The 27,975-nt window shown below is 45.0% G+C and overlaps 2 protein-coding genes across 2 annotated transcripts; one reads left to right on the top strand and one right to left on the bottom strand.

Moving 5' to 3' along the window:
- The first annotated feature begins 8,547 nt into the window (after nt 1-8,547).
- Nucleotides 8,548-15,667, top strand: LOC131289289 (ubinuclein-1). The gene is made up of 6 exons (XM_058318514.1): nt 8,548-9,287; nt 10,269-10,502; nt 10,571-13,021; nt 13,058-13,435; nt 13,514-13,589; nt 14,873-15,667. Exons 1-6 carry the CDS (start codon nt 8,955-8,957, stop codon nt 14,914-14,916), a joined length of 3,516 nt encoding a protein of 1,171 aa, XP_058174497.1. The 5' UTR covers nt 8,548-8,954; the 3' UTR covers nt 14,917-15,667.
- A 3,172-nt stretch (nt 15,668-18,839) lies between these two features.
- Nucleotides 18,840-22,073, bottom strand: LOC131287010 (atlastin). Its single transcript, XM_058316024.1, has 7 exons — nt 21,879-22,073; nt 21,643-21,792; nt 21,412-21,567; nt 20,712-21,341; nt 20,352-20,632; nt 20,207-20,273; nt 18,840-19,144 (listed from the first exon to the last, which is right to left on the bottom strand). Exons 1-7 carry the CDS (start codon nt 22,071-22,073, stop codon nt 19,007-19,009), a joined length of 1,617 nt encoding a protein of 538 aa, XP_058172007.1. The 3' UTR covers nt 18,840-19,006.
- Nucleotides 22,074-27,975: the final 5,902 nt, after the last annotated feature.

Genomic DNA, 27,975 nt, shown 5'->3' with positions numbered 1-27,975 from the left:
GGTTTTTAAACCTCATGAAGTGATTCGTTTAGTGTTTGTTTGTAGGCGGTGACAACAGGGATTTATGTTTGTACATTGGAAGTTCAATTGAATGTGTTTTTGTACACTAGTTTACACACAGAACGTTTGTTTGCACAGAAAACGTTTGTGGCAATATAAGGACAATTAGAATCTATGAACAATGCATATGCTGATCTGTTATTTATAGATGGTGCTAGATCAACATATCAGATAAGAATCAGATTGTTTATTTTTAGCATAGGTATGATTAAGTTTTTAAAATAGTTTTTTTCAAAACGATTTTAATTGGATTCTAACCACGTAAAGGAGCCTTTGCTTCTGAAAACTGGCATGGAAACTAGGAACTCTTAGCAACCTTTGTGGAAAAGATTATGTAACAAAATATAATTATGTTCGCAAGTACGTCAAATTAGTTGAATTCTATCTTTTGTTTAATATGTTGATTAACTATATCATAATAACAGCATTTTTTATACTTCCCAGGTGATAAATGGATGAGACCACTAACAAGGTTAACCAATGCCAGGAATATCAACAATTATTGAGCAGAACCAATTGTGACGGTATGCATGTAATTAAATTATGATAATTTGTTTTTTTAATAATCTGACTTATGGTTTCCCGACTAAAAAAACTTCAGGACACAAGAATGCTGACGATGTGGAAAAGTTTCAATGAAAATGAACGAAATTAATATATTTATTTCCTTTCTTACGGCAAGGACCATCATCCGCAGAATGGATCATTTTCTTGTGACGGAAATATCTGGAAGACAGACTTACGAACTGACTCAACAAAAAGTATGTGCATGCTCCCTCTCACTTCGTTTGTTCAATTTCATTTTAATTTTTTATTGAATTCATTTTCAGAAAGTACCAGAGTGTGAATCAAGGAATATTTTTCAAACGAAAAACACCCATTCGTTAAGGAGTTCATGGACGTTTCAAACAAGATTTCCCGTAGCATCTTTGCTGTACAACTAGGACATAAGCAGCATCGAGTATCGCCAAGAACGGTTCCCCTTCGCAACTGTTCTTAATTTTTCACATCCGATCCTGAGCTGAGCAAGCGTGTTCTTTGATCGATTGGAATAACTTACAAAGCACTCCGTAAGAGTGATATCCGTCAGACGAAGCCAAACATTTTGATGAAGCTTAATTGTTTTAATGTAGGTTGAATTCATTACAAAAAGCTTTATCAATCATTTCATTATGAAATACAGATATTCTTTTGATTATTTTCAGCAGATGATTGGTGGAATCAATTGCAGGAATAATAATAATTGCTGTGCAGAACCGGCTATAGATGTAAGTAAGCAATTTAATTCAAATTGAAACTGTTTAAATAATTCAGTTTCGGTTTTACTGGCTCTTCAAACATGTGAGAGTTAAAGGGGATACGTATTCTTCCAAAAATATTCAAATTTTGTAAATGTTTGTATATAATAATATAATTTTAAAAATGGGCAGGAAAATAAAAATAATTTCAAAAATAAAACGGCAAATTTGAATTTTCAATTTTTAAACCGAAAAAACCGTTTACATTTAGCCCCTACATGTAGGCAACCGCCAGGTCGAAACGTTACGAGAGCGTACATTAAGGCGTTTGTATCTCTTCTAATAGACGCTAAATGTACGCTCTCATTTTGTATGTTAACCCCAGCTACGTTAAATGATGCGATCGTACGATAGCCATAGTAACGATTCGTTAATCGATGCGATGGGCAACATAACACCACAGCATAACGGCTATAACCCCAAAGGTTCTCAAACCATCCGCGTCACACAGGAACAATCAGAAGGGGCGCTAGTGTGCTCAGCGCAACACACTCATAAAAAGGAGGTTGGTTCATCTAGAACAAAAAGCGTTGATTGAAAAAGAAAACATTAAACGTATTTTTTTGCACTCATTGTCGTCTGCCTACGAATTGTTGTTGGTTGTGATGGTGAAAAATTGATTTCCACTAACCTCGATAGGCAAAACTCAACTTCAATATCACATTCAAATTCAATCAGATGCTATATGAGGTAACCTCCAAATTAACTCTGTTGTTTGACGTCTTCGAACCAAAACAAACTTGTGCGCAGTGCTTAGAAGACTCCAGTCGATAAAAAATACTGTTTTTGCTTTAATAGCAAAACCAACGTGAAAAGTGAGTGTTCATTGTAAATTTTCGAAACATTAAACATGTTTTCTGTACAAAAACAAATGTGAATCGTTTAACAAAACGGTACGGGAACCGGTAATTGAGGAATGTTTGTTTGTGGTCATGAATGCATTGTGCATTGCAGTCCCACTTTCTTATCCTGACATGGCAGAGTGGTTGGTAAGTTGAATGCAATTGTATTTCGGTATGCTTCAGCCCCAACAATATATTATTGCAGATTTGATGAGATCGTCAACGGAAGAGGGGCCGTTTCCAGCGGTCGCCGTTCCGACCACTGATGTGGACCGTGTTTGTGCTCTGGAATTGAGTAAACTGGAATTAGATGGTGGACACAAAGAACACGCTCTCAAGTGACTCCACTGAAGGAACCGGGGCGAATCACGAGGATCTTACCGTATTACATTATACAGAGCAAGACGCCATTCCGTATTGCGTAAGTAGTAACAAATAATTTGTGGAAGTTTTTTAATTTTTCAGAAGGCGAACATTTCTCTCACTCTTGTTGAAGATGGTTACCAACGACATAATATTCTTTAACTGTTCATCTCCACATAGCGAACTCTCCTCCGTCGAACTGTCGAACTCAGTTCCCGCAACAGCTGGGAAACTCGTAGGAAACTGGTAGGAAACTCTTGACAGCACTAGCAAAGCCCCTCGTTCTGACGTTTAATAACTGACGGATTAAGAAGAAGCGAAGAAGACCGAAACAAATGCGTGTCCACTTAGCGAACTCGGGAAACTCGAAACTCCATACAAGTTTGACAGGAGTTTCACCAGAGTTTCCTATGAGTTCGCTATGTGGAGATGAACAGTAAGAGCTCATATTCACGATAGAAGCCAGGCTGGAAATGGTTCGTCTGCATCCAATGTTGTAAAGACGAAAACATCCGGTAGATCTCTTGATTTTCATCATCTCTTCCAAGTGAATGTAACAGTAAGTTGTTAATTTACATTGAATATTTGTTAATGTTGAGGGTTTTGAAATTGAATAATGTTTTCCAAATCAGAATAGTTGAGTTCATCGAAAACATCAATTGGTTATAGAGTAGGATTGCAGTACGAATTAGAGCGGGTGTGGAACCGCAAAATGCCAATTTGGATTCAAATCAGCGATCAGGTGTGAACTTGTGCATGTGCCGATAAATTTTGTTTAAGGTAATATGCTCTCATGCTTTCCATATATGTATAAATCAACAAATCCTGGATTCTTTTTTCTTTCTGAAAATTTAAACCATAGCTAATGATAAAAAAATATACCATTTTTCTATAAAATGCATCCTTCCCTTGAACCAACCTGTCACTATACATATCCCAATGCAGTTGTAGTGCAGAACGATGCGGGTGCAGTTGTCTGGATAGTAAGCTGACCCATGAAGTATAAAGAACATGTTATGAACGGATCTTCGACAATACACCGGTTTTTACATGTAAGTAAAACTATGTAAATACTGCTTACCGTTCAAAATTATGGGTACGAATGATACATATTTTTTTCCTCACAGTACGTGGTTGACGGAATTAGCTAAATAGTTAATTTACTATTAGCAATTATATAAACAAGCAATGTAAGTATGGTATTAAATTTCAGCCAATCTTTTGAGTTAATATGGTGTTTTATTTTACAGAACCGAGACAATCAACAATTTGAGTGCATCGGAAAAAAATCAGAGACAAAACTCGTTAATTTTAGAAAATTAGGCGTTACTTTTGTAAAAATATGGGTGAGGTATAAGAAATAATAAAATAATCCATAAAAACTGAAAATGTAACTGTTGATTTGAATTTTCAATTTTTAAACCGAAAAAACCGTTTACATTTAGCGCCTACATGTAGGCAACCGCCAGGTCGAAACGTTACGAGAGCGTACAATAAGGCATTTGTATCTCTTCTAATAGACGCTAAATGTACGCTCGTATTTTGTATGTTAATGTACGCGATTTGTCGCACGACGCATAAATTAATGCTCCTGGGGAATGTACGCGATTTGTCGCACGACGCATGAATTAATGCAGCTGGGGATAGAGATCAGAAACGATTAGCAGAGTGTTTTTTTTTCGAAATTACGGTTGGGGTTGATCCGGGTCCATGCCGGCGGTGAAACTTTGCTAAAAACTTTAAAATTAGTTAAACTATGTTTCTAAACACTAATTAGACCAGAACACATCGAAACATTTTTTTTGCTGCATTACCAAAGTAGAAAAAGCGTATTTTTCCATTATACCACACAGTTTTACTTGGCAAAAGTGAGTAAGACATGGTTAATTTGCATATTAATTTTTTTTTTTAGCTTAACATATTACCTTTCCAACGATGTATAAAACATCATGGTCATAGTTTAAATACTTGTAAAACGATTGCCATCAAGCAATCAATAAAAGTTCGCTCGCGCGGACCATTTTTTATCACTTTTTTGACTTTGACAGATTATTTCTCGAAATCTACTAGTCCTAAAAGGCTAAAAATTTGGATTGGTCTTAGTTAACTTGTCTACTGCAAGGAAATGTAACTGAATTTACCATACTCTCCATCGCCTAATGTCCGCCTTTTCCCCATAGTGCCCGGGCTAGATTCTCCTCTTCCTACTGGTTCACATTAAGCGCCTGAAGCTATGCAAAGCGCGACGCATGCATACTTTTCAAATATTTGATCGCTAACGGTTCGCTTAAAAGAACATAATGGTTTAAACTAATCACGCAGTGGAGGTTGAATGCGGGTTAATATACTTTTACATGTTAAGTTACTGTAAGTTACTAGTAACTAAACTTTACCACACATGATGGACAGCATGAAACAATGAGTTTAGTCGAAGAAATGAGTTGGAAATGGTGGCGCGCCCGCAGCGAGCGCAGCAAGCGGACTGCGCTAGGTCTACTGAAAAAGAGAGTTTGTTATAGTTTTGAGAAATAAGGGGGGCCCGTGGTCCCCCCTCATACCGCACCCCTAGGTTGATTGCGTAGTAGTGATGAGCGGGTCGACCCGAACCTATCGGGTCGGAGCGATCCGTAACCGACCCGGAGCGCTCCGGGTCGAACTCTCGATTCCAACGACTCCGGGTCGACCCGTGGGTGCAACGAGTTCGGGTCGACCAGTAGGTGCAGCTGCCCATATGCGAGTTCGACCCGTTGGTTCGGGTCGACCCGTAGGTGCAACGAGTTCGGGTCGACCAATAGGTGCAGCTGCCCATATGCGAGTTCGAACCTTTGGTTCGGGTCGACCCGTAGGTGCAACGAGTTCGGGTCGACCCGTGGGTGCATCGATTCCGGGTCGACCAGTAGGTGGAGCTGCCCATATGCGAGTTCGACCCGTTGGTTCGGGTCGACCCGTAGGTGCAACGAGTTCGGGTCGACCCGTAGATGCAACGACTCCGGGTCGACCAGTAGGTGCAGCTGTCCATATGCGAGTTCGACCCGTTGGTTCGGGTCGACCCGAACTCGTTGCACCTACGGGTCGGAATCGATACTTCTAGGGACGGACTCGATTCCGGGTCGATCCGTGAAAAGAATCGTAAGACTCATCACTATTGCGTAGCCGAAATTAACGGTACACACTACGATTCAAATACTCGTAGGTTGAATTTAACGAATTAATGTATCACCAATTGCATACATTCAGTTTAAACGTCCACAAGAGGTGTACCCAAGGTGGGTCCTAAGGGAGGTGAGCTCAAAGGCCTGGATGTGGCAGCCATTTTGAAATCAATTTTTGACAATCGTTCCTGGTTTTGTTTACCAACAAAAGGATTACGACGCGTTACCGGGCCGCTACACGAACCGAAAACTCCAACCGAGAACTCAAAACAGTTTCAGTTCGGCAGTGAATCAGAGCGGAGGTTAGCAGTGCAGTTCCTGAAAGGGTTAGCGGAAAAGTAAGGTTACGGCACGACCGCGTGGTCACGCCGAGCTGGAGCTCAGGTCAGAAAAATCCTAGCTGCCGCACATCTCGTTCTGTTTGAGTCAATCAAGCGGACCACGAGTTCTTGTGTCCTGACAACGGAAGGAATTATCCCTCCCGTGGCCGGCGGGTGGACATATGGCTATTATTAGCCGGTCCTAAAGGACGAGTCGGTACGCCTCTGATTACGAGTAAGGGAACAAACGTTCGACTTAGCGTAGGAGGATATACCCCGACTCGCATAGCGAAAGAAGAAGAAGAAGAGAACTCAAAAACCGTATAAGTTTACGTCAAAATCTTCTCGGTTCGTGTAGCCGCGTTTTGTGGTACCAATTCTGTGAGCCACGCTACACGAGCCGCAAACTCAAAACTTTGCGGCGCAACGAGGTTTTTGTTTTTGATTTTTCAGTTAACTCAAAAATCTTCCTTCAAAGCAAACAAGATCTTATTTCAATTCACACAAAAAGTAAAAGATGGATAATCTGTTGAAGTGTGGCTAACTACCCTATCGCGGGTCATCGATTTGAGTACCCAAAACTTGCAACAACGCAACAGGCGTATTGTGCGGAGGCAAGAAGATGGCAACCGTTTGCTGGACAATACTGTAGCAGAGCAAGCAAATGAAACTATAATTAACTTTCTTCGCATGAAGAAGGAAGATTTTGATGTTCTCAAGTTACATAAAAAGTGGTAGAATAAAATATTTTAATCTTTATCATTAAACTTTTTGAAACTTTTAGATTTTGGAATCAGTTGGTGTGAATAGTGAATTTATAATTGATATTCTAGCTATAAAATAACAAAATATTAACTAACCGTAACTACAAAAGAAACACGTAAATTTATCACCATATGTTCGTTTATTTTGTTTTGGAGATTTGTTATGTTTACATTTACAGGTGAACGTCGATTATCCGGGGGTGTCGGGACCGGGAGGTCCACGGATAATCGAATTCCACGGATAATCGAACATATACGTAAAATTCGTTAATACCTGGTTTGAGTCTCGGCTAGTTCACTTTTAACCAGTTCCAGTTAGTGGATTAATCATAAAAAATGGTTGAATTATTTTTCTATGGTAGTTTTTATTGCTATTTTGATCCGACAAATTTTATTTGACACATTATTGCTAAAACATTTTGTGAACAAACCTGAAATTCATGGAAATATTTCAACCCGGTTGTGCAGTTGTCAGTTGCAAGACACCCGGATAATCCGCCCCCCGGTTAATCCGGCCCCGGATAATCGACGTCCGACTGTATTTCTTTTTCGTCTTCTTCTTCTGACGCATTTGAGTTTTCGGTTAGCTGCCAAAAACTTCTCGGGTGCAGTTTTCAGCTCACGGAGCTGAAAAGTTTTTGACGTAAACTTCTCGGTTGTTCCGCTCTTCTCGCCGAGAAGTTTTTGAGTTTTCGGGTCGTGTAGCGGGGCTCTTAGCAAGCTGCTGGTTCCAGTTGATACGGTTACCGGCCCTCTCTAGTAAATGAGGTTGGACGAGATGGGTAAAGCGGTTAGGTCGTCCAAAGGCACATATGTTAACACTTTGTTGCTACAATGCTACATGAAACGTGTTTGTTAAAACGACAATATCTTCATGATATCGCATTTTTTCCCATTCCATGAGTTATTTTTGCAAAAAACAGCTGAACAAGATAAATACGGCATTCTTACGCTATCGGAAAGAACTTTGGAAACAACAACTGGCAAATTGTAAACATAAACAAATCCCGGAACGATTGTCAAATTTTTCCTTTATTTTTCTAAAAAAATCAAGGCGATTTGTTCGGGATGAACCCACCTGGATAGTAATCACTTTGGGTGTACCCACGATCGAAAACATGGTGGCCGGGGCCTCATTTACTCTTTTACCGTTAAAATCAATGTTTGAAAACATCAAAACAATTGAAACATATCCGACCGTACTGTCAACCGTTTTCCACATCTACTGTCTACAAAACACTGTATGCCTAGACCTGCCTCTGCTATCGACCTTCGTCGAGTGCGTGCATGTTGTAAACGCTGATTTTCACGGATTTTCAGAAAAGTACGTCGTTTTGCTGTCGATTCCGGTGTCGGTGAATGGTTGTCGGTCAAGATATTTGCGTTGTTCTCGTGCGAAATCTACTATTCCAGCGCATCACGGTGAATTAAGCGCTTCTTCAGTGATTCGATCTATGCTTCGATCGCGGCTTCGTGACCAGTGCACTGTGTCGTAAATGTGTGCGTGTTTTTGCTTTGGCTGAAGGGTTTGCAAAAATCGGAAAACCATCGGTTCTTCGACTTTGACGAAACCTGCCTCATGGGGTGTTCCATTTGGTGTTCTTTTTTGTATGTTCGTGTGCTACTAATTAAACGGAATTGATGCCGTGTCGGTGAACGTGGCCCTCCTATTAGGCACGGTTGCCCGGAGGGAATTAACGACAGTGGCCAGGTCTCGCGGTACCCCCCCCCAGCCTACCAAGTGTGTTTTGCCTAATTTTTTTTCATTAATTTCCTTCGTCCCGTCGAATTGCTGCGCTCCTGGACCGTGCAACCGCCATCCGTCCCTAGCGAGAAGAAGAAGGTGCGTTTTCGATGGTCTCCGTGTCGGTGTGTGCGTTGCGAATGACGGAAAAGCGGAACGACCTACCTGGTGACCACATTAAGGAAGTAGAAGAAGTTATCGGATGAAGAACACTGCACCTGGGACAGGAAAAGAAGTAAAGCGCGACGGCGAACGAAGGCGGAAAAGAAGTAGTAGGCAACGAAGCGAGGGCCGTACCGTCCTCCGATCTACACTCCCTCTGCCCGCCTGACAGCAACGGCAGGAGAACGGAAACGGTGCGCCAGCAGCAGGAAAAGTGTGTGTCTTGTGTGTGCTGAATAGGGAAAAAATATGTCGGATGTGAAACGTGTAACGCTTACTACGATTAGTGATGTGGTCAGGAAGGGCGGCGGTGGAGGCACCGGTGGCCCTTTCGGTGCACTTGCGTTCGATTCGGCCAACGCCATGAGCTCGGCGTTCGGTGGCGGCAGTTCCGCATTCGGCGGAGCAAGCCACACACCCGCGGGCAAGGAATCGGCTGGCGGAAGCGGAGGGGCCGACGGAGGCAAATCCGGAGCCTCGGGGAAAAAGCAGAAAACTGTGCGCCTCGAACTGAACCTGTTTGAGCCGACCGCGGAAAGCTTTCCGGAGTTCAACTTTTCCAAGCTGATTCACGAGGAACAGGTAAGGAGGACCTCGCCTGTGCTGGCAGGGGTAGGGTGGCCATCTTTGCTGCGAACGGATCTGTGATTTCGAACGTCAATTACTGTCCTTCATTCTGTCAGATTGGGACTCGAAAATCGGTATGAAAAGCTGTAACAAATGGCATGGAAAATGTGGGATGGTCATCATGATTTCCACTCCATTTGTATCATAAATTTTCCCCACAGTAAGGATCTTCCCCATTCTACAAAGTAGGCTGTCAGTATTGATTATGTTTCTACCAAGATCATAGAATTGTCCAATGCACCTATTTTCTTCTTCTTCATTCCACATTACATTAAATTTGACGTTTGTTGACGAGATGATGGCCTGAAGGGAGAGGTATGGTAACTTTTCCCATCCTGCCGTTTTATTTTTTCGGTCATCCCTGGAGAACACCCGGTTTCTAATGTTCTACTTGCATTTTCTTATTTCCTTCACCCATTTTCGCTGCACCTTTTGCCCGTTTGTGCATTGTTGTTTAAACGCGCGATTCCGCACGTCCTTTCGCGTTTCGCGGTGTGCGTGCGACATGCTGCGCCATATCTAGGTGTGCGTTTATGTGTTGTTTCGCAGCTGCCCGCGGTCCACACAACGCACCACATGTTTTGCTTGAGATGACATTTCTTGGCCCCGCGCTGCGTCGCGCCCCCCCTGTGGTCCTGGGTTCCGTGCAGCATCTTTGAAGAAAAGCCGGGAAGAAACTGGCAATGTTTGGGCAGTTGATTTGCTTATGATCTCCAAAGGATGAAGAAAGTATGCCTACGTGACCTAGTTAACGTCCTCATGCATCAATAGAATTTTCTTTCATTTTCAAAATGGACCTTCTTCGTTTGGCCACAGTTCACACTTATTTTTATTGTTTCTTATCAAAGGATCCTGTAATTTAACGTCACCTGTCTGCTACGTTACTCTTTCTTTCCTTGCATATTTGGTTCTCATCGCTAATTGTTTTTTTTTCAGAAACGATTGAAGAAAGCACAGAAAAAGCTTCACGATGATGCAAACAATGGTTTCCTGTCCGATCCTGAACTGGATAACGATGTAGCCCGCATGGCAAGAGAGTTGGAGCGAAAGTACGGTTCCGGCACGGCCTACGGTGGAAAAGAAAAAAATTCACGCCCCTCGAAGTTGGACTACTATGATCGGGGAGCTGGCTACGACGAGGAGGACTCGTTCATCGACAATTCCGAGGCGGTAATGAAGATACACGAGGTTTTTCGTCGATCAAGGGATGATGATGGGTTTTGCTTGCTTTATTTTAGTACGATGAGCTGATACCACAGGAGATCGAGACGGTCGGTGGCGGGTTCTACATTAACTCCGGCCAGCTGGAGTTCAAGCAATTGTCCAACTTCGAACGACCGGACGATGTACACCGTATGCCCAAACCGAAGAAGCGTGCACTTTCAACGACCTCTGAGAGCAGTGACGAAGAAGACCCGCCGACGAATGCCAAAAAGAAATCGGAAGAAACGCCCCAGCCACAGGCAGAGAAACCGGTGGCTACTCCCGAACCACAACGGGTCGGTGAAGAGGAGCGAACGAACGCCGGCGGTGGCAACAGTGGACCGGAGGTGGGATCCGGTGAGGACAAGCAGCCGCGCGTGAACGGGCATGTCACCAAGAAGCCAAAACTGGCTGACAGTGGACCGAAAGGTGCTGGTTTGGAAAAGGATAAATCTAAATCCACCTCCGGAACGAACGTCGTATCTGCAGAAAAGGCGAATGGAGTGAAAGCTAAAGTCGCTGCTACGTGCACACAACCGGCAATCGGAGGTCCGCCGGCCGAGGTCGCCGCTGCTAGTTGTGGTGGAGGTGGTGGCAGCAAGAAGGATGAGAATGAAAACGACGGTGGCGTTAAGTTGATCAAAACGACCACGGTGAAGGACATGCTGCGGGCCAAGCGGGATAGCTTGCGCAAGATGGAGCAGGAAAAGAAGGGCCGCAGCAGTGGGTCTAGTAGGGTTTCTAGCTCCGAGGCGGAGGAAGATGGAGACGGTGGTGCCGACGAGGATGACGAGGATGAGGAGAACGACGAGGACGATGATGAGGATGAGGAGGAAGAAGACGACGACGACGAGGGCGATGGTAGTGGTAAGGAGTCGAACGAATCTGGCTCCGAGGAGGACATTGGGTCGGAAAGTGCGAGTAGCCACGGGAGTACGAGTGAAAAGGATCCGGCGGCAGGACAAAAGGTGGCCGTGGCCCCTGCCGTAAACGGAACCGACGGTGAAACGGGCCAGCGGCCAGCGGTTGTAGCGCTTCCAGAACAAAAAGAGAAAGAGCAAAAGGAACGCAAACGGAAGGAATGCAAACTACCGGACGAGCTGCCCGACTCGTTGCGGAAGGTTGTGGAAGCGCTGAAAGAGGTCGCCCGGAGTCACGCCATCGGAGGTAAGCTGAACTATTTCGACAGCAAGGTGGCCGAAGTGTTGCTGCAGGTCGACGAGGAAGCTCGGGCGGCAGGCAATAGTACCCGTAACGCCGTCTTCCGTCACCTGGAGGGCCAACTCTCCATCAGCCGGCAGTCGCTGCAGTTAAAAATTAAAAAGATACGCACCCGTAAGTTGGAGGGCCGGGCGAAGGTGGCGCTCGATCAGCTTCAGTATGCAATCTCCGATCAAATGCCTCTCCTGCTGGCCAAACACGTATATGACTGCCAGACTGTGGCGGAACAACGAGCGGCACAAGCGGCGGCGGCGGCTGCATCGGCAAACAGCACCATCCTGCCAACTGGGAGCGACCCGGCGTCTGCGTCAAATAGCGAGAAACCGGCACCGCAAACCACAAACACTCCGCAGATTCGAAATCCAAAGAAAAAGTTCCCTTGGAACGAGAAGACGCGGGACCTGCTGTGGGAATTGTACAGCATCCGCGTGGAACTGTTCCCGCTGCTACGGCCCCGCAATGAAACCGAGGACGATTTTGTGGCGGAATATCTGCGCAACAAGTTGGTCCCGCTGTGGCCGAAGGGATGGATACGTTACGAGGACCTGCACAAGGAGCTCGACCGGCGGAAAAAGGCACTGTCGAAGGCACCCGTCAGTGCGGTGGCAAAGAAGCATCCTCCGCTAGTCGTCATCCCGTCACACGCCACGTCATCCGCCTCCAACGTCATCGATCCGAGCTGGATGTCGCCCGGCACGGTCACCGCCGGAGTTGTGATGAACGGTACTGCGAAATCGATTGGCAACTCGTCGTCGGGCGGTGGTGGGGCAGGAGGAAGTGTTGGAAAACAGGGAAGTGGATCTTCCGTGACAACGCAACCGCCGCATCTCTCACCGAACGGCAACAAACGTGCCTCTTCCGATCACAGCATCAGCAACATCATGAACTCCCCTCCCCTACCGCCACCACCAACCACCGGTGAGAAGCAGCATTCCGCCGCCAATCGATCGCAAACGATCACCACCGGCCGGCGTTCGTTCGATGACGACCAAATCATGCTCTCTCCACCGAAACCTGTCGCTAGCGGGGACAAAGATAGTTCGAGCGCCAAACGCGGCGGACCGTTAGCTTTCCCAATCGAGCCGAGAACATCGATCGGTATCGCGGCAGGTGATCTGACTTCCACGAATCAACGGCAACGGTGGAGCAGCCGTGAAGACGATAGCGATAGCAGTATTGAAATCATTGGCGAGTTTAACGTGATCGGTGGAGGGTCAGCTGGTAGCGCAAGCCAGAATCATTCGCTCCCGCTCGCCCCGACCGGGGTTATCCATTCCGCGAAATCCCTGCTTCAATCGCAGCCGATGGTCGGCGGACCAGCGCCATCCGCAACTGCCGGCGTGCTGCCCGTGCTCAACAAGGAAAAGTATAAAAATTTGATCGCGGGGAAAAATAAAGCCCACGGAGCTGGTGGAAGTAGTGGTGGTGACGGTAGCAGTCCCATCCGTTCGGCGGACACAACGCCCACCGGTCCTCCCGCCAACAAATACTCCAAACACTCACCGTCGGTTAGTGATCGTATCATGCAACACGGCATCCCAGGATCTTCTCTATCGTTTGCGACCCCTCCGCCGTCCGGGTCGGTTGGTTCGTCCGGCAGTAGGATAAAGGAATCGCCCTCGACACCATCGCTCGATTTGGACGTGCACCAGATAATGAAGGATCTCAAGGAGTTTCAGGTACGGGCTTCGGGACAGTTGTGCCTGGTTTCGCTTTTGAGTTAGAAAACATTACTCTACAACTTTGCTTGGTTTTAGGAACTCCAGCAGCATCACAATGTCGGAAGCAATCGCAAGACGGACAACTCAACGATACCACCACAACAGCAGCACGGTAAGCGTACGAATGGTATGATGAAATGAAATACACTTCAATAGTACCACATTTTTAACGAAAAAGTTGATACTATACGCGAAGGAGAATGTCTTTAATAATGTAACAATTTCTTCTCTCACTTCCAACGTGTCTACTCCTGCCCGTTTAAAGTGCAAGTTCCATTGACACAATTTTTGCCTCGTTCGTAAGACAATGTAATTGGAAAGGCATGCCTCCGTCTTCTACCGAGCATGTAGCCTCAGCGAACAAACAACACATCCAAGCGTGCGTTGATAGTTGTGGTGGTTTACATACTCTTATTATGCATATTAAGGTAATGATGGATCCGTTTTTAATAATCTTGTCTGCTATGTTGTGCCCTTAGTATGCCTTGACATTTGCATGGATGTGTCTCACTTTTATGTTCTACTTCTATTGATTGGAATTCAACATCAAATTCAACATCAATCGTTGCTCAACCATGTCTTCATACTCAAAAGACATGTTATGTTGTGAATTGTTTTTTTTTTTTTTGATAGGTTAGATTGAAAAGGAAAAAAGGAGGAGAAAAGTATTGTTGGAAAACAGTATTGAGCACGTTTTGTGTCTATTTCCGAGTCTGCATGTTTACTTGTTATTTGTTGACTTTTTTTATTTTTTTCTTAGATTTTGATCCCGTGTTTTTGTTCTTTTAGCAACGTTTATCGTTTATCTCGTAAATACTTTTTACCAATTTTTGTTTGATTTTATTTATTTCATCATCCTTTCCATTGGTAGATTCTGGCATGGACTTTCTTATTGACTGTGATTTGGATGAAGACGATTTTCTCTTCGCTACCAACAACTACAGTTAAAATGGCCGGTAGGCACGGAAATATGCGTGGATTTTTGTTAATTCTTTTCGAATCTTTTTGTTTTCTGGTTTTATGTTAATTCTTCCCCTAAACTCCGGAGTGTTGAAGAGAAGGAGAAACAGCCAAAGGTGTTATAATCGGGCAAATTCTATTTTTATTTCTTGTGAAAAATTTATTGTTTGTCTCCTATCCAAATGCACAGTGCGTTTAATTTTACACCAGTCTTATGTTTGATTTAAGTTTTAGTTTGCGTATACCAAATATTAAACCACACAGCTGGACACGTTTTTTCACGCACCTTCCCCATATTTTTCTGTTCACACATTTTATCACGTTTCGCACCTGTGGTTTATGGACACGCCTTATTTGATTTGTAGATAGATAGAATTGTAATTTTGCCATGGTTCCGCAAGTTTTAATAACGTTCTATTTTCCACCTTTTTTTAGATCGTCCGGAAAAATCGAAAAATGGACCTATCGTTGTCGATTGAATGCCGGAACGTGAAATGGCAAAACTGACCAAAAGTAGTTGAGGTGAGCAGCGATTGATGAAATCAGCTCTTAATGGAGGAACAATTTAAAAAAAAACCTCGTGTTGTTTGGCGGTGCAGCAACTATTGCGGCATCCTCCTCCACAGAAATGTATAAACCAAGTAAATATTTGATTATGTTTAACGGAACACACGGTTATGCGTAAAGGAAAACAAACCTGACGACGAAAGAAATGCGGAATTGATCGTTGAAGATTAAAAAAAAAGATAGCAGCAAAAGCAAGGGGAAATACCTTACGGAGTTTGCTCGTAGCAAGGAATTGGCATGTTTTATGAAAAGTTAAGATATAACGACAAATGGATCACACTCCGTTATGGGAAAGACAAACGGGATATGTTCAGTCATATAGGGTCTTTCTCCTTCCGCTCATTTTGCCTCGTTCTGTTTTGAAGAGCAATTATGTTGTATAAACTCGGTCTAACCAGGCTCCTGCCATGTTGCGTGTGTGTGTGTGTGTGTGGGTCGAAAACGCTTATCCTTACTGCCAAGACTACGTAGGAGCAGGCGGTAGAAGCAGGGAGAGAGAAAGCGAGAGACAAAGAAACGTAAGATAATCGGAAAATTGAAACCTCATTTTGATGGATTTTACGCTTCGCAAGATAAAATTTTTGTGTTGTGGTTTTTATTCAGATCCGCTTGGGTAAAGTTTTTGTGTTACTGCATTATTTATCACTACTATAAAGCTTTTCGTTTTCCGTTTGTTTGTATGGGTATTTTCCAGTTCCACCTTATGTGTCCCCTACTTCATTGTTCCAACGCTTCTCTTCGAAGTGTATTTTAATTCCTGTTTTTTTTTTGTATCAAAAACACCCTTCAGAAGAATCTAAAATAGTCAAATGCAAGCGCGTTAGGTTAAGATGAGTCGTAATAAAACTGGAAATTAGATTTCTACACCGAAACCCGGTGGGGAGAGTGTTTTTTTTTTGTTGGCTTTCTAAGCACCAGCTTCTTGTTTAGTAAATTGAAAGAAATTTCACGATTGAGTTGTTCCCCACATTTCTTTCGATCCCTTCCACACAACACCATTAATAAAACGCATAGCAAAGTTTGGCGAAAACTTTAATATAAAAATAATTTATTTTAATTTTCAATTAATCCGTTGGGTATTGTTTCTGTACACCATTCGCATGTTATATAAGCAGTTGTCTTGGTCGTTCAAGGTTTGCTTTTGCTTAGTTTCTTTGTCTGTTTGATCATATGCTGAAGTCAAGGACTAACGTAAGCTTTATCCTGTAAGCAATTTTAGAACTAAAACATATCCTCATTTAAATAGATTGGGGCAAGCGAAATTGCGGATAGATTATTGTTTCCTTTCAAACGGGGCAGTGAAGTGGGAACGCACTCCAAAATAATATAAGGGGCAAATGTGAATTGCTTTTAATTTAATTTAATATGTTGAGCAAATTTTATCGAAACAGCGTTGTGACAGTATGAACCATTTGACATCAAAAGCAAGCACACAAGTGTGTTTTTTGGGAAAATTTTCCACCTTCCCGGTTTTCTTTCCTTTTTCCACTTCAGTTTTTCTTTTTTTTGCACATTCTGCACCGCTACAATCCGGTTTCGTTAAAGAGTAGTATTTTATTCATCAACGTTCAATTGTTGGCCGCGATCCGAATTACCGTGTTTACTCCGGCATAACTTTCTGAACTTCTCATAGTGTGATCATCTCATTCCCAAATAGGTTTCCTTGTTTTGTCTGGTGCGACTTGCGCTGACGCTCGAAGGAAAAGGAGGATAAAGGGGTACTTTGAAAACCATCATGGGGCAAGGGACGGGGAATATTCACACACACACACATTACTTAAACGCACTTGCGCAGCCAACACTGCGCTGCACACGATTTGCACCTCTCGAATAAAAGTAGAAAACTTAAACAGTGTTTTAAACAGTACAAGAAGTGTTGGTTTTGTTTGTTTGTTTCGTGTTTTTTTTTGTTTTACGTCGTCCGACATGACACAGCAGTAGTTGTTAATGTATGTACAGGTGTACTCCTATTTAAACGCTTTGCTTCGCAGTTGCCCTATCGAACTATCATACATGTAACAGAACAAAAGACAGAGAGAAAAAAAAACACATAATTATATTCCTAATTCAAAATCAAAAACACATCCTGTGCAAATAATGGCGATGGCGTTTGGAAATTCGTTTTTTTTTTGCTCGTGTCGCCGCGTTCTCATCTAATCGTCATGCTAATGTGTTTCGGGGCACGATTGTTTCGGTGGCCTGCGAGCTCCCTCTCTCGTTATATTGTTTGTTTTGGCAAGATACAATCAGGGAAAACCATAATAACAAATAAAAAAAGTAAAACCTTTGCACGAAATGTCCTTCCAAAGACGCGTCCCTAGGAGTGGAAGGATGGGACAAATGAAGCACACTCGTTCTCACATTCTTACTGCAAATCCCTTCTCCTTATGGTCTCTCTCCTCGCTTTATTGAAGGCGGTCCGTGTTGTGTTTCAGCGACAGTTACGCGGTTTGGCACATAATTTAAGTTTCATCCAACTCACTATTGCAATTGTTTTTCGTTTGAAGTTAACACAGCGTGAAGCTCAATTTTTGTTCCTAATCCTGATAAAAAAAAAAAACAATCCCTACAGCAATCGCTTGTCAAAACAGCGAAATACACTTTTCTGTTTTTTTTTTTTGCTTACGCACTAATCTATTCCTTTCCCGTTCACCAAACATAGTAATAATGATCATATTAATTGCATAGTTATAGAAAATCTGTGGACTGTTCGTAAGTCGAGGGGCAGCGAACTTTTTCCTCGCCGATGGGGCTCTAATTGAAGAAACACAACACTTCTTTTAAACTAAGTTCAAAGAATTTAACGTAACATCATCGTTTTAAACTATGTAAATCAACAAACAACAGTAACATGGGCTCAATGTACAATATCTCAAAATGCATACTACATCTTACGAAGGCGTGAGGATGGCTTAACTCTCGCCAAAAAAAAAAAAAAAACACCGATGCAAACGGAGGAAAGAAAACGCACGGGAGAAAGGTGAGAACGAGAGTGCTGCTATCCGTTAAAGGACATTCACCAAGTGAACAATTTTTGGGGACCTTTGGGGGCAGGAAGGGGGGGCAAAAGGGCAGGGAAATCAAGCGGATAGCGTGCCGTTGATTTCTTCATAGGTTACGCGTTTAGAGGATTTTAAATCCGTTCATCAAGCTGCTCGCCGAGTTCCGGTTCCGTCGTGCTCCCGTTCGTTTGATGGCGCGATCCTCCCCGGTGTTCTCATCCTCTGCAGCTACCGTGGACGATCGGTTGGTGGCGAATTTGATCACGAGTGGCCGTGTGCTACTGTTGCTGCTGCTGCTGCTGCTGGTTGGTTCGATGTTCTGGTCGTCGGTTCGCGGACCGCCATTGGTGGTGTTGTTGTGGTGGCTGCCGAATGCGTACTTAATGCTAGTGATAAATTTACTAAATCTAGTGCCGTCGTTGGCGGCGACGGGTCCATTGCCACTATCACTGCTGTTGTCGCTGTCGCTGCCGAAGCTGCGGCTACTAATATTGCCCTCCCGTCGGTGGAGTTGGTGGTGGTGGTTGTGGTTCTTAATTTGTTGTTCTTGCTGGCGGAGATGGTGGTGGTGGTGGTGGTGGTGGTGGTGTGGTTGTTGTTGTTGCTGATGATGATAATTACTCGACGGTTCGGTCATCTCCAGGATTGTACCGGTAGCGTGACTGTAGGTGGTAGCACTGTATCCATGGCCTCCCGTGATTCCTTTGCTTTTGCGTTCGCCTTCGTTTGCTGCTACGGTGTACACGGACGATCCGGCATCGGTGTTATTATTCTCCACACTACCGTTAGCAGTATTCTCCACTCCATTACGATCCACCCCCGATAGGGAGGACGACCTCCACCACCACCATTTTGCTCCCCACCATGGCGAACCGTACCAGCGATCGTCGGAGCGTCGAAACCAGCGTCCATCCGCTCGCACTTCGCCAACGCCAACCGGACGGTGCCGGCCCACCGAGGCGGCGGGCGGCGAAGTGGAAGCGAAGAAAGAAGCGTACTCTCAAGAGTGCTTCACCTTACCGTTCTGCTGGTGCGGGCGGCTTCCGGGACCGGCGCCACTGATCGCGTACTCGGTCGCATGGGTGGCCACGTGCTGAATGCCCTTCTCCATGCAAGACTGGTAGACCGGTTTCATGATCTGCAAGTGGAACGAAGCGAGCAAATACAGGAAAAAAATAAATACCCTCGTATGCGATGGTAAAATCTGATTAAAAAATTAAAAGTAATGCCACTTGCCAAGGGAAAGCACGCAAATACCAACAAAATGTTCTAACTTTCACCTCAAAGATGGCATAATTTCGGACACTATATACCTACCCGAAGGGTGGAGGAGGAAAAGCGACTAATGAGTTAGGAGAATGTGGGGTACAATATTTTATATATACACACACTTCCGGGAGAGCGACGAGCGCGAGCAAACAATGAGTAATAATACAGTAGATGATTATGGTTTGGTTCAGTTTCGTTTTGTTTCGATCAATAATTTAAAACATAATATACATAATATTGCATATACGCCACAAAGAAACGACACAACATGGTACGTGTATAGCTCGTATATAAATTAGTACTTTTCCCCAACACCAAATAACAACACACAATTAAATTAATGATAAATAAAAAAGGGACGAAAAAACATAAGCAGATAACAAATAAAAAATATCACCCTCCCCCCGTCCAAACGCAAACACACGCAAATACAACAAACGCATCAAAGGAGTCGGTTCAGTTTACGTCAATTACGATTGACTTTCTTTGTTCCGTTTCGTTCTACATTGCTTTCGTTAGGTTTCGTTTTCTGTTTGAATGTTGTTTCCTTTAGCCTCTTCACTTTCTCTCTGATGTTTGCTTATGTTGCTGTTTTGATGTGAATCCTTCTGATTTTGCTATTAGTTCTTTCGGTTAGAATTTTGTTTAACTGTTTTCCTGAATAATTTAGACCTATTGCTTCTCTTTTCTCTTCCTGGGTTTTTGTTACGGTTAGTTTCTCCCTTCGGCCTATTCTTTCCTTTCTTTGGTTCGTCCCGCCAGTGCTCCAAAGGACCCACTATGGATTACCGGAAACCTTTTGCCCCAACTACAGATTAGTTCCCCGCACAAGTACGTTCACCAGATGCAGACAGTACATTAGCTCGTCCTGGTGCAGGTACAGCAGCACGCCGACACCGGCAATAGAGAAGGAAATGAAAAAGTAACTTACATTTTCCCACAGCAGGTTCGCGATCTCGTCTAACCGCACGCCAAAGTCGCCCAGTTCGCCGCTATACCTGAGGGTAGATGTAAAATTTGCATCCCAGTCAGTAACTGTGTAGCCGTGTTTCGGCATGAACTGTGCGGTCCCGTACCTGATGTAAGCCCAGGTGGCCAGGGTCAGCAGGGCGACACCCATGATGAGATTGGCAAAGTTGGCAAACGTGTACAGCCCGACCAGGCCGAAGATGCCGCTCAGGATGTACATCACGATGGCAATGGCAAAGTAGACGGCCGGCGTCCGGGCGGCCTTGAAGATGTTTTTGCTCTCGTTGTGCGCCCGGAACGTGACGAACGTTTCGTCCAGATCGTGCTCCAGCTTTTCGCGGTACTTTTCCGAGAACTCTTCACCGCCCATTTTTCGCTTCGAGGAGAACTGGAAGAAAAAGGGGGGGGGGGGGGAGCGCACAATCAATCAATTTCCTCCGGTGGCGGAAAAGGCAGCGGCCTCTTACCTGATGTAGTGCCTTCTCCTTGATGCGGCTGTGTTCCGAGTCGAGATGGGCCGTGCTGAGGTACGGTTTGGTGCCGCCGCACACGTCCTCCATGAGCTGTGTGTAGATTTCCTTCGCCGCCGCCACCGCCGTCAGGTTGTTCGCTTCGGCCGTCGCCACCAGCATGCTCTTCGGCTCCGGCAGCTCGTTGCCCTTGTAGATCGCCATGTAGGACTTGAAGTATTGTACTAGATCGCGCGCCTTCACCCGCTGCCCGTTGATCTCCTTCACGATCAGGTTCTCCGGGGCCAGGAGCATCGGTACCAGTTCGCGCAGGCTCTGCTTGAACTCGGGCGTAATGTCGGACAGGCGCCCGTCGAAGCTCGGATTGATGGCGACCGTCAGGCCCGGGTGGGGCATCAGGAAGCAGGCGATCTCCGAGAAGCAGGACGTAATGTGGCGCCGAAGCGATTGCAGCTCCGGGTGCTGCTTGTCCGACACTTCCAGCCTCCGCTGGAGGATCACCTGACCGCCGAGCGCACCGTATTCCGCCTCGTACGGGAAGCTCCAGTCGCGCACGAGAAACTGCAACCGCTGGAACGGCTTTTTGCCCGAGTCGGCCAGCGCCAGGCGTCCGTATTCTGTGAACAGCTGTCGAAGGAAAACTCAACCGTTAGTAAAACAAGATGGATAAAAGACGGTAGACGTTCCGTGCGCTTACCTGCAAGTGTTGTAGATCGTCCTCCTGGATGTTCTGCGAAAGGTTGTAGATCTGTACGGACGACAGCATGGTGCTGAGGGCGAACACGGTCGCACAATCCCGCACCGTGCTCTGGCTGTCGAAGGCGCCCTGTGTGTCCATCAGTATAATTGCCAGCTACAAAAACAAAAAAAAAATGTCCCTTACGATTAAGGCCAACTGTAAACAATTATCAAATTAAAGCCATCGTACCTTTTCACCGTTGGCTCTGTCGTGAAGGAAAATGTCGGACCACATCAGGATACCGGTCGTGTCCCGTTCGCTGCCACCGCGCCACGAAAAACCCGAAAGTGGTTCACTCTCGTCGCCCAACCAATCGATGACGCTGGTGTGGTTCATGTACTAAAACAAATTGGACAAGTAAAACAATTTTGTTATACATTCCCCTCCTGGCGAGGCGCCCCTTTAAGCTTCCTTCTCCCCCTCACCTTGGCGTACATGTAGCGCAGGAAGAAGTCCAGCAGGAAACTTTTGCCCTTCCGAAACGCACCGGCCACCGACACGACCACGATCGCGCGATCCTTGATGTTGTCCTGCAGCAGGATTTCCGTCAGCGCATCCTCGCTCAGCACGAAGCTGTGATCCTCGCCCGTCTCCACCACCTGCACCGGTCGTGCTTCCATTTTGTTTGTGTTTGTATCTATTTGAATCCTGCTTTGCTTACGATTTCACCAATGCACTAGAGTAAATTGTTCTATCTAATATGCTGTTGCACTACTTGTACGCGTTGTCGTTCGGTTGAAACTATTTTCCTCACTTCATCAACAATTTTCGTTCTTCATCGGGGCTGCTATTAAAATATAATCACAAGAAGTTTTCCGTTTAGCTATCGAGAGGGTGGTTTATGGTTGCACGATCGCCAAAACCGTCATCGTTTGTTGAGCTCTGTCGGGAGAAGGAGAAGATATGGAGGATGTTATTATTTTTCATATATAAACCCGTACCACTTGTAACACGCATCAACATTAAGGAGGGTTTAGTAATAAAATTGTAAACAATCGTAACATTTTGATTTTTGGCCGACGAACTTGGAAACAAGGGTGTGTAAAGACACATCGGGGAGACGTTTGTCCATGCATCACCAACTTCGGCTGGTTTGGAGGTAATTTAATTCCATGCGAAAAATCCCACCACTGGGAAAGAAGAACGTTCGCCATAAATGACAAAGTGACGCGAGGGCCAAAGAAGCGCGGGCAACCCCCGATGGGAGGTGTTGTTGTGTTTCAGTGTGCGGCTTGTGGCGCAATATTTATGGCCTACAGTTTCAAGGTCCACACGCGGTCGTCGCGATTCTCCCGCTGCTCTCGGTTTGTACACATCCACATCCATTAGACAACGATCGCGCTCTTCTCCATAAGCTGAAACGAGCTGTCTTGGGAGCGTTTGCAATGTTCAAGTGTGGCGCGTCTCTGCCTCACGATCGCTGCTGCTGCTGCTACTTAAAATACACGCTACGCTGATGATTTGTGATGATGACGATGACGCTGATGATGATTAGACCGTGACGCGCTTCGCGGAACTTCCAGCCACTAATACCGAACGGGCAGTTTGCGTGTCGAGTACGAATATCGAACGATCAAGCCACCATCGACTATTCCGCTTCGGTCCGAGAGTGCGCTCGCGATCATTTTATTGGTTCAATAAATGCCGCCAAATGTGGGGGTTGTGTACTTGATACAGTTGGACCCCAACCGGTTGCCACTTAACCTTCCATCCATATGGAGTCGGGTGTTGGACAGTAAACGAATATACCCTCCTCTGCGCTTTCCCGCGAAACTTTGTAGCAAAACCAAATGGAAGACAATTTCTTAAGGGAATAACACGAATGCCGAGGCGGTGTGATCGTTATTGGAATGTCAGCCCTTCTCCCTCGGGGCGATGTTAATAATGACCCACTTTCTTCCGCGGAAGAAACTTTCTCTTTAACCGTCCGCGGGGACTGGTTTTACAGGAATGTGGATAAGCCCAGATTGTGGTTGTGCGTGGCACCGAAGATGAAACAAATTCTTGAATCCGGCGAGGACGGAATATTCACCAGAGAACGTTGTAAAATCGAAGTCAAACCTTAAATAATCATAGGAATATGGTTCTACTATGAGATTCTAATATCATTTGCGCAACAGATGTGCAGTGTTGTTGCTTTCAAGTCCAATCTAGAACCTCCGGCAATGACCGTGAACACAAATGCCTCTAGCAATGGCTCCTCGGGGAACCTCAAGATCCCGAATATCCTACAGGGAACCGGTACCGATTTAGGTGACCTTTGCCAAAGTATCTTAATCCAACAAATAACAAAAAAAAAAACTATTACATGCCAGAGTAACGAATGCCATATGACATGGCACCATCGCGAATGTTGGGGAACCATGGTTTGTATTTTCTGGGCCAACAAAACCTGTGCAGGCCAAAACAGTAGTGAGGAACCGACATTCGGTGGACTGAAGGATGGTCACAACCCTTGGCACATTTGGCACGGAACCCTTTTATTCTAGAAGCGCCAAAGTTCCCCAGAGCCTTGGGTGTGTGAAGAGGTGAAACAAATGATTTAATGAGGTTGCAAACGGTAGAATAATGGACTAGGTGAGTAAAAAAAAGGAAATGAAGCAAAACTAAGCCCACGTAACAACGAACGATACTAACGTTTCATCTCTCTTAGACGAACGAGACATTTCAGGCGGGGGTTGCGTGTCGTGGATGAGTTTTTCTTTCGGAGGCAACGAATTACCTCCCGCAAAGAAAAATGGTTCATGATCGCAGAGATGGATCTAGAGTGGCGGAGGTTATGCCTTTTTTCCCTCCGCTTTTTTGACGAACAGGAACACATACCCGGCCCTATTAATAGAACATCACCTAGCGGCCTGAACGGAGACTCGGTTTCTGAACGGATGGTTCTGGGAGTGGTGATGTTATTACATAGACTTCCATCACCTAGCAGGTTCATAGCGAGAGATGAAGAAGGTGGAAAAATGGCATCTTGTTGATGTCATTCATGGGGCGAAGAGCGATCCTCACACACAGCTGGCAATGATTAATGCTCCGGGAGTTTGTTTTCTCTGCCCATTACATCATCCAAACGATGCAACAGGGGGCCACGGTTGGATGCAACGCGGCTTGCACTTAGACATCAGCGTGTCACATTCGAATCATCTGTTGTGATCAGATTTCAATTTTCTCAAAGCAGTCGGCCAAGTTTTATTTATTATGAACAATCAATTATGCCGAATTAATTTGTCGGGTATTTAGCCAAACTTGTTAACTAAGCGCAGATCTGTCGCCAATTTTCTCCGTCTTTTCGCTAACCAATCGTCGATTCAAGTGGTTAAGTTATACTCGCGATCAGTTTGTGATCAGGAAGGAAAATAAAAACACTCCGCACGTTATCATCCATCCGAGGTACGATCAATGTTATGATCGACTACAGTAGATTACGTCTGAAGCATCGTTTTTCACTTTCGCCATCGACCAAATGTTGCTATCAACTTTCAGTTCAGTTTCCTTTCCATTTCAAAGCCTGTGCGTTGATATCATGGTCGGTTAATCGAACGACCGAAAGATAACTAACTGACTTACGGCGGTCGATCGATAGCACGTTTTTTGGGGGGGACTTGCCAAGGCGATCGTGGTACGCCATGTTACTGTGTTTTCGTTGCTGTGGGCGGTAGAGTCACAAGATAAGTAGAGCGCAACACACCAGGAGGCTTTTGTATGCTGTTGTTTTGGTCTGCAACGGCCCAACCGGCAGCATAAGCAACATATAAACAAAAATGTAAAACAACTAAAGTGAGCCAAAACGATCGAAAACGAAGCCGAAAAGCACGATAAAGCATACGCAATGGCATGCACGCCTGCTTTGGCCCACTGCACCGATTGCATATATGCATGAGGACAAAACTCTTGGCCAGTCAAGGGGCCAAAACAAAAAATACGAGGCATATGGGATGGAGTTTTCTTTTCAAAATCGAAGGTTAATGATTTATTGTGAGCGGTTCACTTCTTTTTCTCTACGATCTCCGTTTTTGAAACTCTGACAATCTGTTTGGGTAGATGTGTGACGCGATGGATGCATAGGAAAATAAATAAACACTCAAGCTCTCTCTCTCTCGTTGGCCGATGAAATCATCTTGGTTTTCCTTCGATCCATGAGCCGTGGAAGGGATGGAAAAAGTATTCGCGTTGGAAAAGTGTGTGAACACTTTTTGTGTGGCCCCGGACCGATTGTCGTTGGGTGAACTTGAATTAGTGCCTTTCCCTGCCCACCGCATGAAAGTGATGATGATGATGACGGTTAGGTGGCCAGACATTGACCGAGTTTCCATCAGCATCGCAAATTATGTGCGGTTACATAAACCTGAAATGTCTTCATGCATCCCAAAAGGGTGCGAACACGCGGGTTTAGGATTTATACATTTTCGCCAGCACTGAGGTAAAGGTTGAACAGTTACCTTCATGAGCAAAAATATATAAATGGAAGTCATGTTTGAGCCTTTTATAATTATTATTGCGATCAATTACAAATTATTATTTTTTTTTGGGTGGATGGTAAGTTTATACAAAGCAAAATGAATGAAAAAATTTAAAAAAATACGTTGTGCTATAGGAAACGCGATAAAAAAAGCCATCTCCTTCGAATTGACGCATTTGAGAAGAAGTTGCAATAAAAAAGACAAAACGTTTCTCCTCAAACCGGCGACCATTTTTGTTTGTTTTTGCTGCCGATGACGATTGATCGGCGGTGCACCAAGAAGGAAGAGTGAAACAAAAGCAAAATCTCCGGTGATTACGGTGCAAAATTGTGCCTACGCAATTGCTTCGCCACAGCACCGTTCGGACTGTTTTGTTTTTATTTTCCGAAAGCTGGACCAAGTCCAATTAACGCAACGCTCGCGGACATTGTGGCAGGAAAAATGGGGGCGCGTGTTCATCGATGATGGGCTGGAAAAGAACGGGTGGCCAGGGAAGCGAGAGCTTTAGCAAAGAGGAGCATGGAGACACCACATATACACGACGACGACGACGACGACGACGACCCAGACCGGCCGGTTGTACTTTGACCGCCCACTGGACCGTTGCAATAATCGCCCGATTTCTGTCGCGATTCGCGAACCAATCTTCGATACGCCCCGGTGTGTGTGTGTGTAAGCACCGATATATAACTAGTAGAAGCGGTTACTTCGAACCGCGACGCCAAAGTAAACCAAAATCAAATCGATACATTGGCGATAAATGCGAGAAGGCCAGCTCGAGTGCTCCGGTATGCAACAGGTTGTTGCTCCAAAAACCCCCAAACTAGGCGCACGGGAGGTCTTACACTTTGCATAAGCGTGAGTCCGGATGACGACTGTGGCCAAATAGTTTCGTTCGTATACATATTCCCTCGAAACAAGCGTGACTTGGTAAGTTATTCGAATGTTGTACCGCACGAAAGGAAAATGTAACGAAAAAAGCGTACGATTTGCATTAAGGCCGTCCGATACACCTTTCAAAAATCCAAATTAATCATTCACGTATCAATTAGGAATTATCACGCATTTTGAAACTTAATGTAGATGACTCGTAAGAAAAGATCGTTGATCACGATCAAGCGGCTGTTGATCATCAAGGTGTTTAAAAAGGTATGTTTGAAAATTAATTTAAAGTTAACAGGAATTTTGACCATTAAAAATAATCCGAATAGCAACTTAAAGTAACTGAAAATGTTTGGTTATAAAAATAACCGGTGAATAAGATCGTTTGTTCCTTCATTTTCCCTCAACAAACACAAACACGGTAGCACTCAAGAAAGACGTAGCGTCGAAAGGAACGTCGGAAGTCGCCAGAATGGGATGGAAAGCAGAAGAGTCGAACAAGAGTCGAACACCATTTTCATTAATTAAGTTTTCCGCCCAACAGTCGAGTCTCTTGTTGGTGGGTTTGTTCTTTGAAGATTTGCTTCCAGCCCCACAACAAGCTTTTCCAGCTGTCGGGCGGGCGTATCTGGCCTGGCTCCAATTTTTTCCCGGTCCCGGTTCGCTGGAATCGACTCATTATCGCTGCCCGGAACATCATCACCACCAGGAATGGATGGTTGTGGCGCTGGCTGCGGTGGGTGGGGCGTTGCGGTGAGGTTTTGGGGGCTGATAAAACATGCACACATCTGGCCATTTGCACGCACAAGCCCAAACACAGGGCTCAGGAGTCAAGCCAATCGCGAACATACACGTGTACACACCATTAAATTGGCTTTAATAATTCACTACATCCCCGGAGCACAAATACACGCATTAGGCTTGGTGGAAAACCGTGTGTGGCGTTTCCTCACAGCGGTTAGGGGAGGGCACAACAGGCAAGGGGCCGGCGATTCCGGGCACAACAAACCGCGCGCGGTTCGAATTGTACGGGCAATTATCATTAGCTTCTTGGGCAGCCCTGGAATGGAGGTGCTGGCCATGTCTCACATGATAAGAGGAGCTGGAGCAGAGTGAACGAAAGCGAAACAGCGGGTCTCGAAGGAACGCATTATCAGCACATTATCAGTGCGCGGATTAG

This window comes from Anopheles ziemanni, chromosome 3 (genome assembly GCF_943734765.1).
Source record: "Anopheles ziemanni chromosome 3, idAnoZiCoDA_A2_x.2, whole genome shotgun sequence".
NCBI lineage: Eukaryota > Metazoa > Arthropoda > Insecta > Diptera > Culicidae > Anopheles > Anopheles ziemanni.
Note: the sequence above shows the minus strand (reverse complement) of the source record. Positions and strands in the feature narration are given on the sequence as shown.